We start from the raw sequence: 12,732 nt of genomic DNA, 5'->3' as shown, positions 1-12,732 counted from the left end.
TTAACTAAGACTGTTTTATTTGTCAAACGATACCCCTAGATTAGGAAGGTGTCCACCACTTCCAATCTTCGGGTCCCTTTGTGAGAGGATGGGATTTTTTGGGAAGCAGATGTCCCGGTCACTAATACAGAGGATTTTGATTAATTCACCCTCCGATCCAAGCTTTTCATGAAGTCCACATAGGCCGCAATAAGACTTTGTAGATCCACCCCAGTTCTTGCTAATAGAACTGCATTGTCTGCATGTGCCATTATCAGGAGTGGGACTGTATTATACAACTGCTGCCTCAATTCCATTAGTATAAATCGAAAATAGAAAAATGGGCAAGGACGCAGCCTTGTCTATCTTCCCTCGTGATCTAAAAGGATTTCGTGCATTCCCCATTTTTACCGTAACACACACATGCTGTGGCTTGTGAGTACATCTGGCGAATACAATTGATTATTGCTACATCTATATCCACTGCTTCCATTATTAGCCATAATTTAGGATGGCTCACACAATTGAATGCGGTTGTTAAATCCATAAGCCAATAAAATCTGTCTGGTCTTGGCTGTGGTATATTTTGCGATAGCCTGTCTCAAGATCAAGCACTGGTCTATCGTCTCTCTACCCCTTTGAAAACAATCCTGCATTGGAATCAGGATGTTTTTCTCCCTGACCCAATCCTCCAGCCTATTTAACAATAAACATCCCATCAATTTCGAAGTACTATCCAAAAGGGAGATAGGTCTATAGTTATGTGGTTTAGCTTTGTCTCCCTTTTTGTAAATTGGAACTATTATGCTGCTTTTCCATAAGGGGCCAAACTTAGATATAACATTAAAGATATTGGTCAGCTCGGGGCCCAAAGATCTTGGTGCGATAGAAAGAAGTCTTTGGGGACAACAGCTGGGCATGGAATTTTAGCACCTCTGCACTTAGCCAACCCATTACTTACTTCACTCAAATTAAGTATATGAAATACTCTGTTGGAGCTACCACTGTTAGGACTGGATCAGCCAAGGATTCGTCCGCTGCCCAGAAAATCTGTCCAAAGTGAGCCACCCAAGTGTCCTCACTAATGTGGGTATCCAACATCGGCTCGTCGTTGGTTTTTTTAAAAAGGGAGCGTTTATCACTTTCCAGAATTCTTTATTGCTCCTAGTAGTAGCAGTTTGAGCCACATTTTCCCAAGCAGCTTCCCTCAGACCCCTTTCCCTGGATTTTCGAGATATCTTGTACACTTTACACAGTCCTTTATCTGAGCCTGGTCTCTAGGTGACACTCTAAAAGCCCTATGCAGATCTCTTAAGGGCTTTGAACAAGCCACATTAAACCAGCGGTTTAAAGGGGCCTCATTGGGTGATTTAAAGCGAGTCAGGGCAAATTTGATTTCTCCAAGTGACTCCAAGAACAGTGATGGTAAGTATTCGGGGTATAAATCGGGATCCAAACACCTTAATACCGTCTGCAACTTATTAGACAAAATCTGTGCGACCACTTTCTCCTTGTTAATTTTGTCCCATTTTAGTTGGTACCCATTCTTTCTGACCAGAATTGGCTTTGGCACCTTTACTGTTACAGCGGTATTGATGCCCTCCCAAGTCATTAAAAAAAAAAAGAATTGCTTGATCACTGAAGGTGGAAAATTTAGAGTCGGTTTGGGTAATTTTTCCACGGAGGGATTCAGAGGCTAAAGCAAAGTCAATTGTGGACTCATACTTAATACATACAAATGTCTTTGCAAAGCCTCTTGGGCGTGGGTCTACTTTATTTATTATTTCCGAGTTCCTAGTAGATAGCATCCTATTTAAACAGTTACCCTATATGAGGTGCGTGAAATGCTAAATTGCATTGCCCTCAAGTTGCAATAACAGTGTCCATTGAATACTTGCAGGGAGGGACATTAAAGTCCCTTACTCACTAAATATTAGTGCATTTTTTGGCCAGTGCTCTACCAATTCTATTGATCTGTTTTTCCAATGAGACCACCACAGCTGCCATGCCCCTCCAAAGTTATTATTATAAAAATGTATCAATAGCCAGTCGGCAGTCTCCTTGCCCTTCATATAACAAAATGTGAAAGTGGGGACATGGGCTCTCAAAGTTTTTGATCTTAATAGGCAGTGTATTCGCTATTAGAGTCAGAAAGCCACCTTTTTCCCTTCCTGACAGGGAAGGGATTACTTCAGTTTGGAATGATCGATATCGGTCCACAAATATTGGGTCTATTGCCCAAGTCTCCTGAAAACATAGTATGTCTTGATTCTGCAAAAAGGACATCTACTCTACGTTGCCCAACTTTGGACCAAGACCTGCAATTTACCGGGTTGCTAATTTTACACATATGTTGCTTACTCCTATGGATACCCGTATAGGCATTGCTCCTATTTGGTTTGTTGAAACATTAGGTTTGGCCAAGTTACAATTTGTCTCACCAGGAATCAGTCAATCGCTAGACTCTAGGTCTGCCATGGCGGCAAAACAATTCTCTACCCTTATCCCTGGTCTAACAGGGCCTATATTGGCGAAGGGAGTGGAACGGGGCATATGGAAGGGACCTCCCATGAACTCAAAAGACAATGGGAAAGTGGAACTATAAAAATAATCCAGTGAGAGCACAAACTCTGAGTGCCTGGTAGAGGAGCGCTTGGGAGTCCCCTTAACAAATTCCAGGTCACACATTAATCATTAAAGTGAACTATTACACAATCTCCCGTTAGCTCTTTTAAGGAGGAACCCCAACCCACTCTCCTCGGTATGCTAATATGTCTATCCAGACCACCAACCCTTCTTACATGGCTCCTCACATGGCTTGTCAACCAGTAAAGTGCTTTGGGCATAAGCTGTTCCGTCGCTACCCTCTGTGTCTCTCTCTCTCTGCTCCAGGACATTTGCCAAAACCAAGACAAAAGGTGAGGCAGCTGGGGGGAGGTCTTATGATTGATACAATTTCCTGCCTTGCCGTTTCCATAGCTATCATAGGGGCCACTCCACCCCTCCCCCATTTTCATTGTTGCTTAAATTAGCAGATGGTTTTATCATCTCTTACTTTGTCCCCTAAAGCAGTTTTTGCAGAGCGTGCAATGGTCGGAGATGATTGAGATCGTTGGTTGCAAAAATCAGGGGCCATCTGAGAGCTAAGTAGGTGCAAAGTAGTCTAGCTCATCCCCTGTGCTATTCCCTTGTGATTTGGGCACTCTCACTGGGACGGTATAAGACAATGGGTTTAAACCCCCTTCTTGGCGAATCCCACCATTAATGAGGGTAGATAAACTTTCTTTGATCCTAGTTAATCTGTGCAATAACGGCTAAAGCAACAAAAATGCTATGTTTTCTAGTCTTACAAAAAAGTCCTCATTATTCTTCGACGAGGTATCTTTATCAGACAGGTTTGAGTCAACAGTCTTTGCCCCTTTGGGAATCTTGGGCGTTCTGGTAACCTTCGAGTTCTTTGATTTCGGTTGCCCACCACCTCTTTTATCTTGACCAGTGGCTCCACTGTTGTCTGATAATGGGGTAGAGTCAACTTCATGCAAACTTGAAGGAGGACAGCTAGAGAGTGCGCTTGAATCTTCCCTCCCAGCCGGCTCGAGCAGAACCTCTGGGAGAGGTACTAGTGGGTACATGCCTCTTCTGCCCTCCTCCAATGAGAGGCGACACTCCACCAGTTCAATTTCTTGTAACAGTACATTGGCTGCCCTTGAGAGAAATTAATCAAGGGTGTTAGCAGTCTACCCCCTCCTCCCCCCCCCCCCCCCCCCCCCCCAGTCTTTTGGATGGACACTTTTTGCGTACTCATTAGTAATGGTCACCTTATGATTTATTCGAAATCACAAATACTTCCCAAAAAAAATGGCTTAGAGAGGGGGTCCAGCCTAGCCTCCTCCGGGCGATGACTGGCAGGCATGGACGGGTCCGGCCTTGGCCTGCCAGGCAGGGTGTTCATGGGAGCAGTAGTCTCCACAACTGTGCATGGTGTTTCTTAGGCCTCAGCTTCGCCCTCACAGCAGGAACGACAGGTGGCTACACTCGCCGCGTTGCGCTTTTATGCGTGTGAGTCAGGCAGAGGCTCGATGGGAGGTGTACTCTCCCTAGCGGTGCATGGGGTTTCTTAGGGCACAGCTTCACCCTCAAAGCAGGAATGGCAGATGGCTCATGAAGTCATTAATATATCCTCAGATCCATTGGGTATCTTTGAAAGAACATGTGTTGCCTGTTGAATACAGTTGTCCCATCTAAAGAACCCTTGTAAATGTGACAGTCCCTAATCGCTGCAGAAGTTTTTCAATATTTTATCATCCCTTTTGACCTTAGCATGTTTTTGTATTAAACAATATTTTTTATTGAAATGTCACGAAGAATTACAAGCACAGCCTAGTCCAGTGCATAATGCACAGCATATTGTTTAGGAGTAACCCCCTTTTAAAAGTTATTCATAGTTTTGGGGAGATGTTATTGAAGCATGGGTATCCAGTAACACTAGGTACCAATGTCTGTTAATAAGCTTGCAAAATTGGGAACTCTCCTGACTGTAATTTGTGATGAATCGCACCTTGTTTGCTAAATCAACAAGTTTATTTTTTTTCGGTTTGTAAAGTAAGTCATGTCTGTCAATCAGTGAGGCTCTAGTGCTTGTTTAATCTATAATAATGTCATCATATCCTCTCTCCAAGAAACATTTTTTATAGATTCTGCCTCTAGATTATAGGCAGCATTAGATATACAGTCTAATTACTTGTCAAAATTCCCCATAGGGAATATTATTAATCTGGTACTTTAAATGTGCAGATAAGGCTTATAGTAGACTATTCACAAATGTAGACTTTCTTAACAATTTACAATGTATCATGTTCTAAAATGTACCTCACAGGCAGGAAAGCAGATGTTGGATTTGCTCAAATTCGGACACTATCTCTGTATTGGGCTCATTTATATTTTCAGGGTCACTCTTCCATATCAAGAAGGTGTCCTCTATGAAGCGCAGCTAAAGTAGTATGTTATTCTCGAGTTGTTGAAGATCTGTCCTCAGGATCCACTTCCTCTCAAACCATCCCAAATAAAGAGAAGCATAAGAAGGAGCAAATCTCGAACTCATTGCTGTACCTCTTATCTATTGGGAAGGTACGTTCTCGTAAAGATAAGTTAGGATTCAAAAGAAATACAGCAAGTTCCATAATCTTGTCTGCGTGTGACAAAAGGTTTGCAGGCCTACTGTTAAAATATTGTTTCATACTCTATATAGTCCGTCTTTTGTAAAATGTATGTATATAATGATTTCACATTCATTGTGACAAGTAACCCATTCCCCCAAATGATGTCAGAAAGGGATGTCAGAAAATGTATGGTGTCGTTAATATACAAGGGCAGGGTTTACACGAATGTGCAACATGTATCTTGGGGAATTCATAGACTCTTCAGGTTAAAGAATTACCAGAGACCATTGGTCTACCAGGGATGACTTAATACATTTGTGAATTCAGCCAAAAGTATATAACAAGAGTTCTAGCTGTGGCTACATAGAGATAGCGATACTCATCATCATTAAGTATACCAAGCTTCTTCCATTTAGTTTATATCATAGTTAACTTGGTTTCACATGAATTTAAATCCATTTTTGTAGCTCGTTTGTAGCAGACCACATCATTCAGTTGTTTTAAAGCTTCTTTAATATAATCATGATGATTATAATAAGTTCCCCACAACCTTCATCCGTGGTTCTTATCATTGTTATACAGAGATTTCAAACTTAAATTTATTGTGTCCTAAGATTGGATGGTGATGAGTTAAATGTACTTTATCCAAACCTCTCAACACATAGCATTGAAAAATGTCAATCCAGTTGAGTTGTAAGTCAGAAGGTAAGACCTGGGCACCATAGATGCCACTGCCTGTTGTAGATATGCCATTACATTGAATGGATATTGACATTGTTGGTCCCTTTGACTTCCCCCTGAGTTTCTAGCAACAAGTACATCTTCGTTCTTGTGGACTAAGCTACTAGGTTTCCAGGCTGGTACCTCTGAGGGGCACCACCTCTATGCTGATAGTAAGGGTCATTCATGGGAATCTTTTCTAGGGTCAGATTCCATGAGAGATTGATCTCTGACAGAGAAACAGATTTCTTATTTGGCTTTACGTAAGCAAGATGGTTCTTCATATTGCACCATCCACAATTAAATGGGTTGGTGAAATGGTTCAACAATACCCTTAAGGGGAATTATGAGATCTTTGCCCAACAGCCTAAGTATGAAGTAGGATCTTCGCCTGTTATTCCTATACTCTTATTTGTCTACAGTGACGTTTCACAGAAGGTTTTTGAGTTCAGTCCCTTTGAAGTTTTGTTTGGGCAACTCAACCTTATTCATAGATGATCTGAAAGGAGCTTTCGGTTCATCTCACGAATCAGTGTTAAAAACCTCAGCAGCCATATGAGCAAAAAAAGCTAAAACGTCTAGGTCACTTAATCTTACCTAAATGTAATCAGATCACTCCCTGAACTATCATAGAACATAATTACTTTATATATATATATATATATATATATATATATATATATATATATATATATATATATATATATATATATATATATATATATATATATATATATATATATATATATATACCAACATTCTTAAGTGAAACATTAATACATACCCCTAAAATGCTTAGTAGGATTGTTAATTTCTGGCTTGATGTTTTTCCAAAGTGATTATAACTAACTATAATGATCTCTCTTTTTAGGCGGTCCTATTGGGAAATGAGAGGCAATGCACTTGAAAAGAAGTCAAATTATGAAGTATTAGAGTAAGTATTATCTTATGTTACGGTACAAATACTTAATCTTCCGGAATATTTTAATTCAAAGGGTCCCTTTTAAAGCATAATTTGACAGTGGGTTGCTTTCGGCACATAGTGGCCGCTTCATCTCATGGTTTTCACTCCAGCATATGATGCCTCTTCAGCTGATAATGCTACTTTAATGCATACTTCTTCCATTAATTTCGCCAACTTCATTACCTTCTACTTCCAGACACAGACCTAATTGCACTTTTGGCTACAGTGTCACCTTCCGCACGTGGTGTCTACCTCAGCACATGATGTACTAAATGCACTGTCCATTAGCAGCTAACAGAGATCAAAATGTGGCCTTGGCATTTTAAACCACTGAAGCCTCTCATCTTGTTCTGGATGTGTGGGAGCTTGGAGATACACTCGAAAGGCAGACATTTATCGAGGATGCTGTAGTAATTCCTAATGGGTCATAACCAGCGCTAGCATTATAGTGCCACAGTTAACATGAGAATTAAAGTGCACGTCTTAATTGGAACTTTGCCCCTGGATGCATATGTTTTATAAAGGCTTGGAAAGGGAAACCAGTGCATGCTGCAAGTCATTTGGTTACCTGAGCATATGAGCAGGATCTCTGTACTTGACGCATTGCAGCAGAGCAATTTTCTGGTGCATTCAAGGCAGAATTGCTTCCATCAGTTTGCTGCTTGTTGTTGACTTTGGAGTGCTTTTAGTTTGGTTGTGATCCACATACATGTGAAAAAATGATGCTACAGTCTTCAAAGATGTAGGCCAGCAGTTTCGTGTTGTTGAAAATGATGGTAAAGAGATTTCATTATTCGTTATAGCTTTGCCTGTCTCTAGTTTTGCATACCTTATGTGGCCCACTCAAATGCTCCAAAATAATGCAATAGAAAAAATGCACCCGAGAAAACATGGCTAATATTGTCCTCTATATACATCTTAGGGTTCTGGTGACGTATGCCAACCACTAGGCCTTCTGGCTCGTGGTTAGTTATGCCTCCGGAAATCATAGATGACAATATTTCTTACCTGTTATGTGTCCTCCCTTTGTACTTGTGCTTATCAGACATTTGGCGTCTTTTTCTCATTTGATAAATTGTGAGACTGCCAGCGAATTCCCATTTGATCATTTTGATACAAATTCTATTTTTTCTTAAAGGTTTCATTAAGTTCCACTGCTGAGTGCTTAGAAATGTGCATGCTGTATTGGTATTCAATATTGTCAAGGTTCTCCTTTACAGCCAGATGTACAGAACATGCACTGTTTATTATGTAAGGTATAAAGTACCCCCTGACGTACATCATAAGGTTATTGCAAGTCACTTAGGAGTTTCAAAATAATCTAGAGAAACTAAGCGAACTCCAAGGTGACTTGCAATATCCTCATGTATAGCAGGGAGTACTTTAGCACATATAATCCATGACCACGGTCTCACCTTTCCCACAAACCATTGGAAACCTTGGTGCATACATAGCATTTTCATATGAAAGAGAGAAGCACATTTGTAAACCTAAAAATAGAACCTCACACATCGAAAACCTGTTAGATATTTGTTACAAGAAAGATTTTAGAAACAGTTCAATACCAGACACATTTTTAAAAGAGCTGCAGTAGGTCGGAATGTGTAGGAACATGAAAGAAGATTCTAACTTTTCTATAATTAAGGCGTGCAACAAATGAACATGTTCTTTCTGGTTGTCACTGTAACCTAGAAAAATAGAAAGTAGTGCAGAGGAAAGAAAAGCAACATTACATTTTCATAGGGTTAAACTGTTCCATTACCTGACCTGCCCTTTTCACCCCTGCTGCGGGCTCTGGCAGCAGGCATAGTGACATCAGAACTCGACTGTAATAACGGCTGCCTTCAAGCAACCCACGCAATCTAAAGATCCCACAGATGAGCTAATCTGTACCCAGCTCTTCTGCAACTGAATGAAGCTTGCAGAAGCAGTAGCTTTTGTTTTTAAATACCTTTTAGAGCCAGGGCAGCTTTTAGCCTGACAAACCACCAATTCCTGCATCTGACCGACATGCACAGCCAAGCACATCATATACTTGGATGTTATGGCCAGCAGCACGTGCAGTAAACCCCATGTACAGGAACAGCTTCTGCCTCTGCGTACCCACTTCACAGCCCACACATCCTAAAGCAGGTGTCTGCAGCAGATGACCACTATCTGCTACACTGCGTATGTACTTCTTACGGCTGTGTACCCCTGTAGCCTGCACTCCTGCAGCTAACAAGGGACGTGTGTCAGCAGCTCCTGCACTGACCACCCCACTCATCAAACGCATTCTAAAACAGGTTACTCTAGCAGGCAGCTGTTGTAGCTGACTACCAACTGCAGACTTCCCATGTACTTTCAACAGCTGTGTACCCCGTAACCAGCCCTCCCTCAAGGAGCTGAGAAATCATCTGCTTCAGTAGCACCTGCTTCTGACCACCATGGACTGCACATCACTCACACCCTACATCTGATCGTGAGATACGGCCAGCGAGACTTGCTTCCTTTCTTATACATCTCACTTCAAAATTCCCCACTATCATGGTCATTCTTTCCAGTACCTAGTCACCACTTTAACTGCCACACAGCATCTGTGCAGTTTGTGTAATTAGTTCAGTTTCGCCCCTAGGGCACAGAGTGATGAATCGGAGACATGGAGCAACATGCATCAAAAATCCATTTTGCATTCCCTAAATAGCACATTTTAGGTATTCGCAATTTAAGGAATGCAAAACGGTATGTAAAAAATAGCGATTAACTAATAGTGATTCCTAAGGAGTCGTATTCACAATTAGGTAATACTATTTAATTTGTTCCTATGGGACTAAACGCCCATAAGTGTGAATGGTTTTTCATTACCTAATTTGCGATTACTTAATCGGTAATCACAATTTAAGTAATTCCAAATCAAGGGTGCCCAGGGCCTTATGCCGCCCCCCAACCCGCCGAAAAAAAAGTGCACTTGTAAAGCGCACACATGCCCTAAGGGTATGGGGTTCTGCATGACAACTTGAAAACTGCATTTTTTGTGCATTTAAAAAAATCTCACATGTTTACCATCGACTTGGAGTCAGTGGTAATAGCATTTCCTAAATGCAGATTGCATTTAGGAAAGGCTTGGTACATGTGCTTAGAGAATCGCAAATTGCAATTCCCCATTTACAGTTGCAATTTTAGGTAATCGCAAAAAAAATTTATCTACCTAAAATAAACTGCCAAAGCCTTTCATGTATCGTGAACGGCTATTTTGCATTTGCAAACTGTCAAATTTAGAGATTCTCACTGTTTGCAAATGCAAACTAGGTTGATAGATGTGGCCCATAGTGCGAGTGCTTTGAATCACCAACATGACATGGTTTTTGACAGGCTATTGACGGTTCTTGAAGGAAACAAGCAGTGGTTCCCTATCACAATTAACATTTGTCATATTCTGTATATCTTCTTTGCATGAGTATTACCTTGATTTTCAAACCTTTCAACGCAGTCGTAGTCCTTGATGGTGTTAGTAACATTCCAAACCGGTCATGGTGTGTATGATCATCACCTGCGGCGTGTGCATCACAGCTGTAGGCTAAAGTCCAGAATTTCCCTCTATACGCCGAGCAGGACTTTACGTTCATCAGATGCTACTCTCCTATCCTAACCCCGGTTTAAATTGGCCACGGTAGGGGGACGTGCTTTTTCTAAAACACTCCCAGCTCTGTGGAATAAACTGACCCCAGATCTAAGGAAGGAACGCAATTTGTTAACTTTCAGGAAAAAGCTAAAAACTGTTTTATTTAAACAAGCATGGAGCAGCCACTAGGTGTACTGCCAAGATCAAGTAATATGCTGAGCCTTACTAGGTAATTTGGACAATCAGCGCTTAGAGGCCCCGGTGGTTATAACGCGCTATACAAATTAAATAAATAAAATAAATAAATAAATAAATAAATAAATAAATAAATAAATAAAGCAGGCTCTTTTGTGCGCTAAATATTGCTACATCTTAGGTGCTTGCAATTTTACTTTTAATAAGTAATGGCTTGCTAGGTAACAGGTATGCTTTTTCCAAAGCAGTGGTTCGGAATTTTCTTCAGAAAATTCAAGTGTTTTTTAAAATTTCTAATACCCAGATTTTGGAAAGATTGGCAATTACACATATGTTTTCTATAGTGAAAGCATGCAGAAGCATCAGAGAGATAGAGGAAGAAGTCTGTGGCCAAGGGCACATAGCAGCAGATGCCACCTCGGCCTAGCAGCGGTGCTTGCACTTACCGAGGGCCTAAAGCGCTGAGACCTGTTTGCTTATCCCAGCATACTAACCCTCTAAAGGCTCTCTTCTTGTACCTATAATTGAACGTGGTGAACATGTGTGCGCTAGGATGACAAGGGGGGCAGAGGCCAGCCCATCAGACCACAGGCAGCCAGTGAGGAGCGTTTGTGAGCAGAGACCTTGATATTTGCACCCACTAAGGGACTTTCTGCAGAGGGCGGCGCATGGTTGACTCCTTATATATTTCTGTAAACCAGATTCTCCGTGTAGCCAATAATGAAAACAGCGCGTGCCATGTGTTGATAATGTAATTCTTGCTTGCACTGAATCGAAAAATATGAATCTTCTACATCATCACCGAAACTGAAAACCTGCTTTTCGAAATCTTTTAATAATACTTTTTTTTAAATTCGTTTCTGGGTTATCTGGATTTATTAGAGCATCTCTTAGTAATAGTTGCCCATGAAGAATAGATTTAGCTGCCAGTTTTAAAAACTCAAGGCAATTTCATTTTATTTTCAGATGGGTATATAGTGCAAGGCTGTCTAGGACGCGGCATATCTTAATCCTTTATTTCTTGTTTCATTGTGTAAAATTAATGTTGGCACATTTTGTAAATTGCATTCGCAATATTGTGTTAACTTTTATGTCGAGACCTTGTCCCTCAGTTTTTTTTACAGTCATTGACCGAAATAATCTATTTTGATTGAATTTGATCAGCATCTTCTCTGGGGTATCCTGAGATTTCCTCAACGTTCCTATAGATTGTACAGAAATGTGAAAACATTGCCAAGGTTTATCAGATATTTTGGGGAAATGTTTACTGTTTCTTTCCTTTGACCATTGGTTTGATAAGGCATAATGGTCAGTACCTATACAAAAAAGAGTCTTTCTTCACTGTGAAATTCTCACTGCATCTTTCTTGCAAAGAAGGCAGCAAAACTAACTTGTATTCTTTGTGTCATCGCCTCGCTTAGGGTCAGGCGAGGCATTGTTCTATGATATGTAGGCTCCTAATAGACACGACTGTAACACTTTACTATGTAGGCAGCTGTGGCTCCTCTGTTATGGTGGAGGAGCGTCACCCCACTGCCTCATCCAGCAGATAATAGCATGTAAAATAAAATGGTAATAAAGCAGTTTTATTATCATTTCCTTTTATGTGGCGGAGCCGCAGCCCAGTCTTGAAGGTGAGGCCATCCTCTGACAGCAGCAGCAGGAAGTGTAGTGGGCACAGGGTACTGCAAGTGCGCATGATGGTTTGGCCAGCTGTCTTATCACAGCCAAACCCTCATGCGGACTTAGATATCTCCAAGCTGTTGGATAGAGATACATCAGGCACAGGCTCTGTGCTCAAGATACAGGCTCCCAGTACCTCTGGGAGTGTAAAACCAGCCCTCTCCGTTCAATCCCAGCGCTGCTTTCATGCTGGTATTAGTATTGATTTGTTCGCCCTAAGTTGGCGGGGTATGCTCAGACGTGAGTACCTTGCTCACTTGGCCACTGGATTCAAGATAGCCTGGCTGATGAGGATTATGAATTTGAAACCGGTCCAAGGATGCTTGTTTCCGGTCCAGGGAAGACCTGGCTTGGCAGTTCGGGCTGGACTGTTCCCATGAGGCACAGGGTCAAACTGATTTGCATATGGCCATATCTGAACTGGGGTGGCA

At 41.3% G+C, this 12,732-nt stretch overlaps 1 protein-coding gene across 6 annotated transcripts in view; it reads left to right on the top strand.

The window, feature by feature from the left end:
• PTK2 (protein tyrosine kinase 2) overlaps positions 1 to 12,732 on the top strand; it is an 878,302-nt gene that overhangs the window by 432,805 nt on the left and 432,765 nt on the right. For all 6 annotated transcript variants that reach the window (XM_086966271.1, XM_086966270.1, XM_086966268.1 and 3 more), the window contains one exon: positions 6,730 to 6,792. In XM_086966271.1, the coding sequence (XP_086822397.1) occupies positions 6,730 to 6,792 (63 nt within the window). The remainder of the gene's footprint in view (positions 1 to 6,729; positions 6,793 to 12,732) is intronic.

The sequence above is a fragment of the Lissotriton vulgaris genome, chromosome 4_1 (genome assembly GCF_964263255.1).
Source record: "Lissotriton vulgaris chromosome 4_1, aLisVul1.2, whole genome shotgun sequence".
Classification (NCBI taxonomy): domain Eukaryota; kingdom Metazoa; phylum Chordata; class Amphibia; order Caudata; family Salamandridae; genus Lissotriton; species Lissotriton vulgaris.
This window is presented reverse-complemented; position numbering and strand designations above follow the sequence as displayed.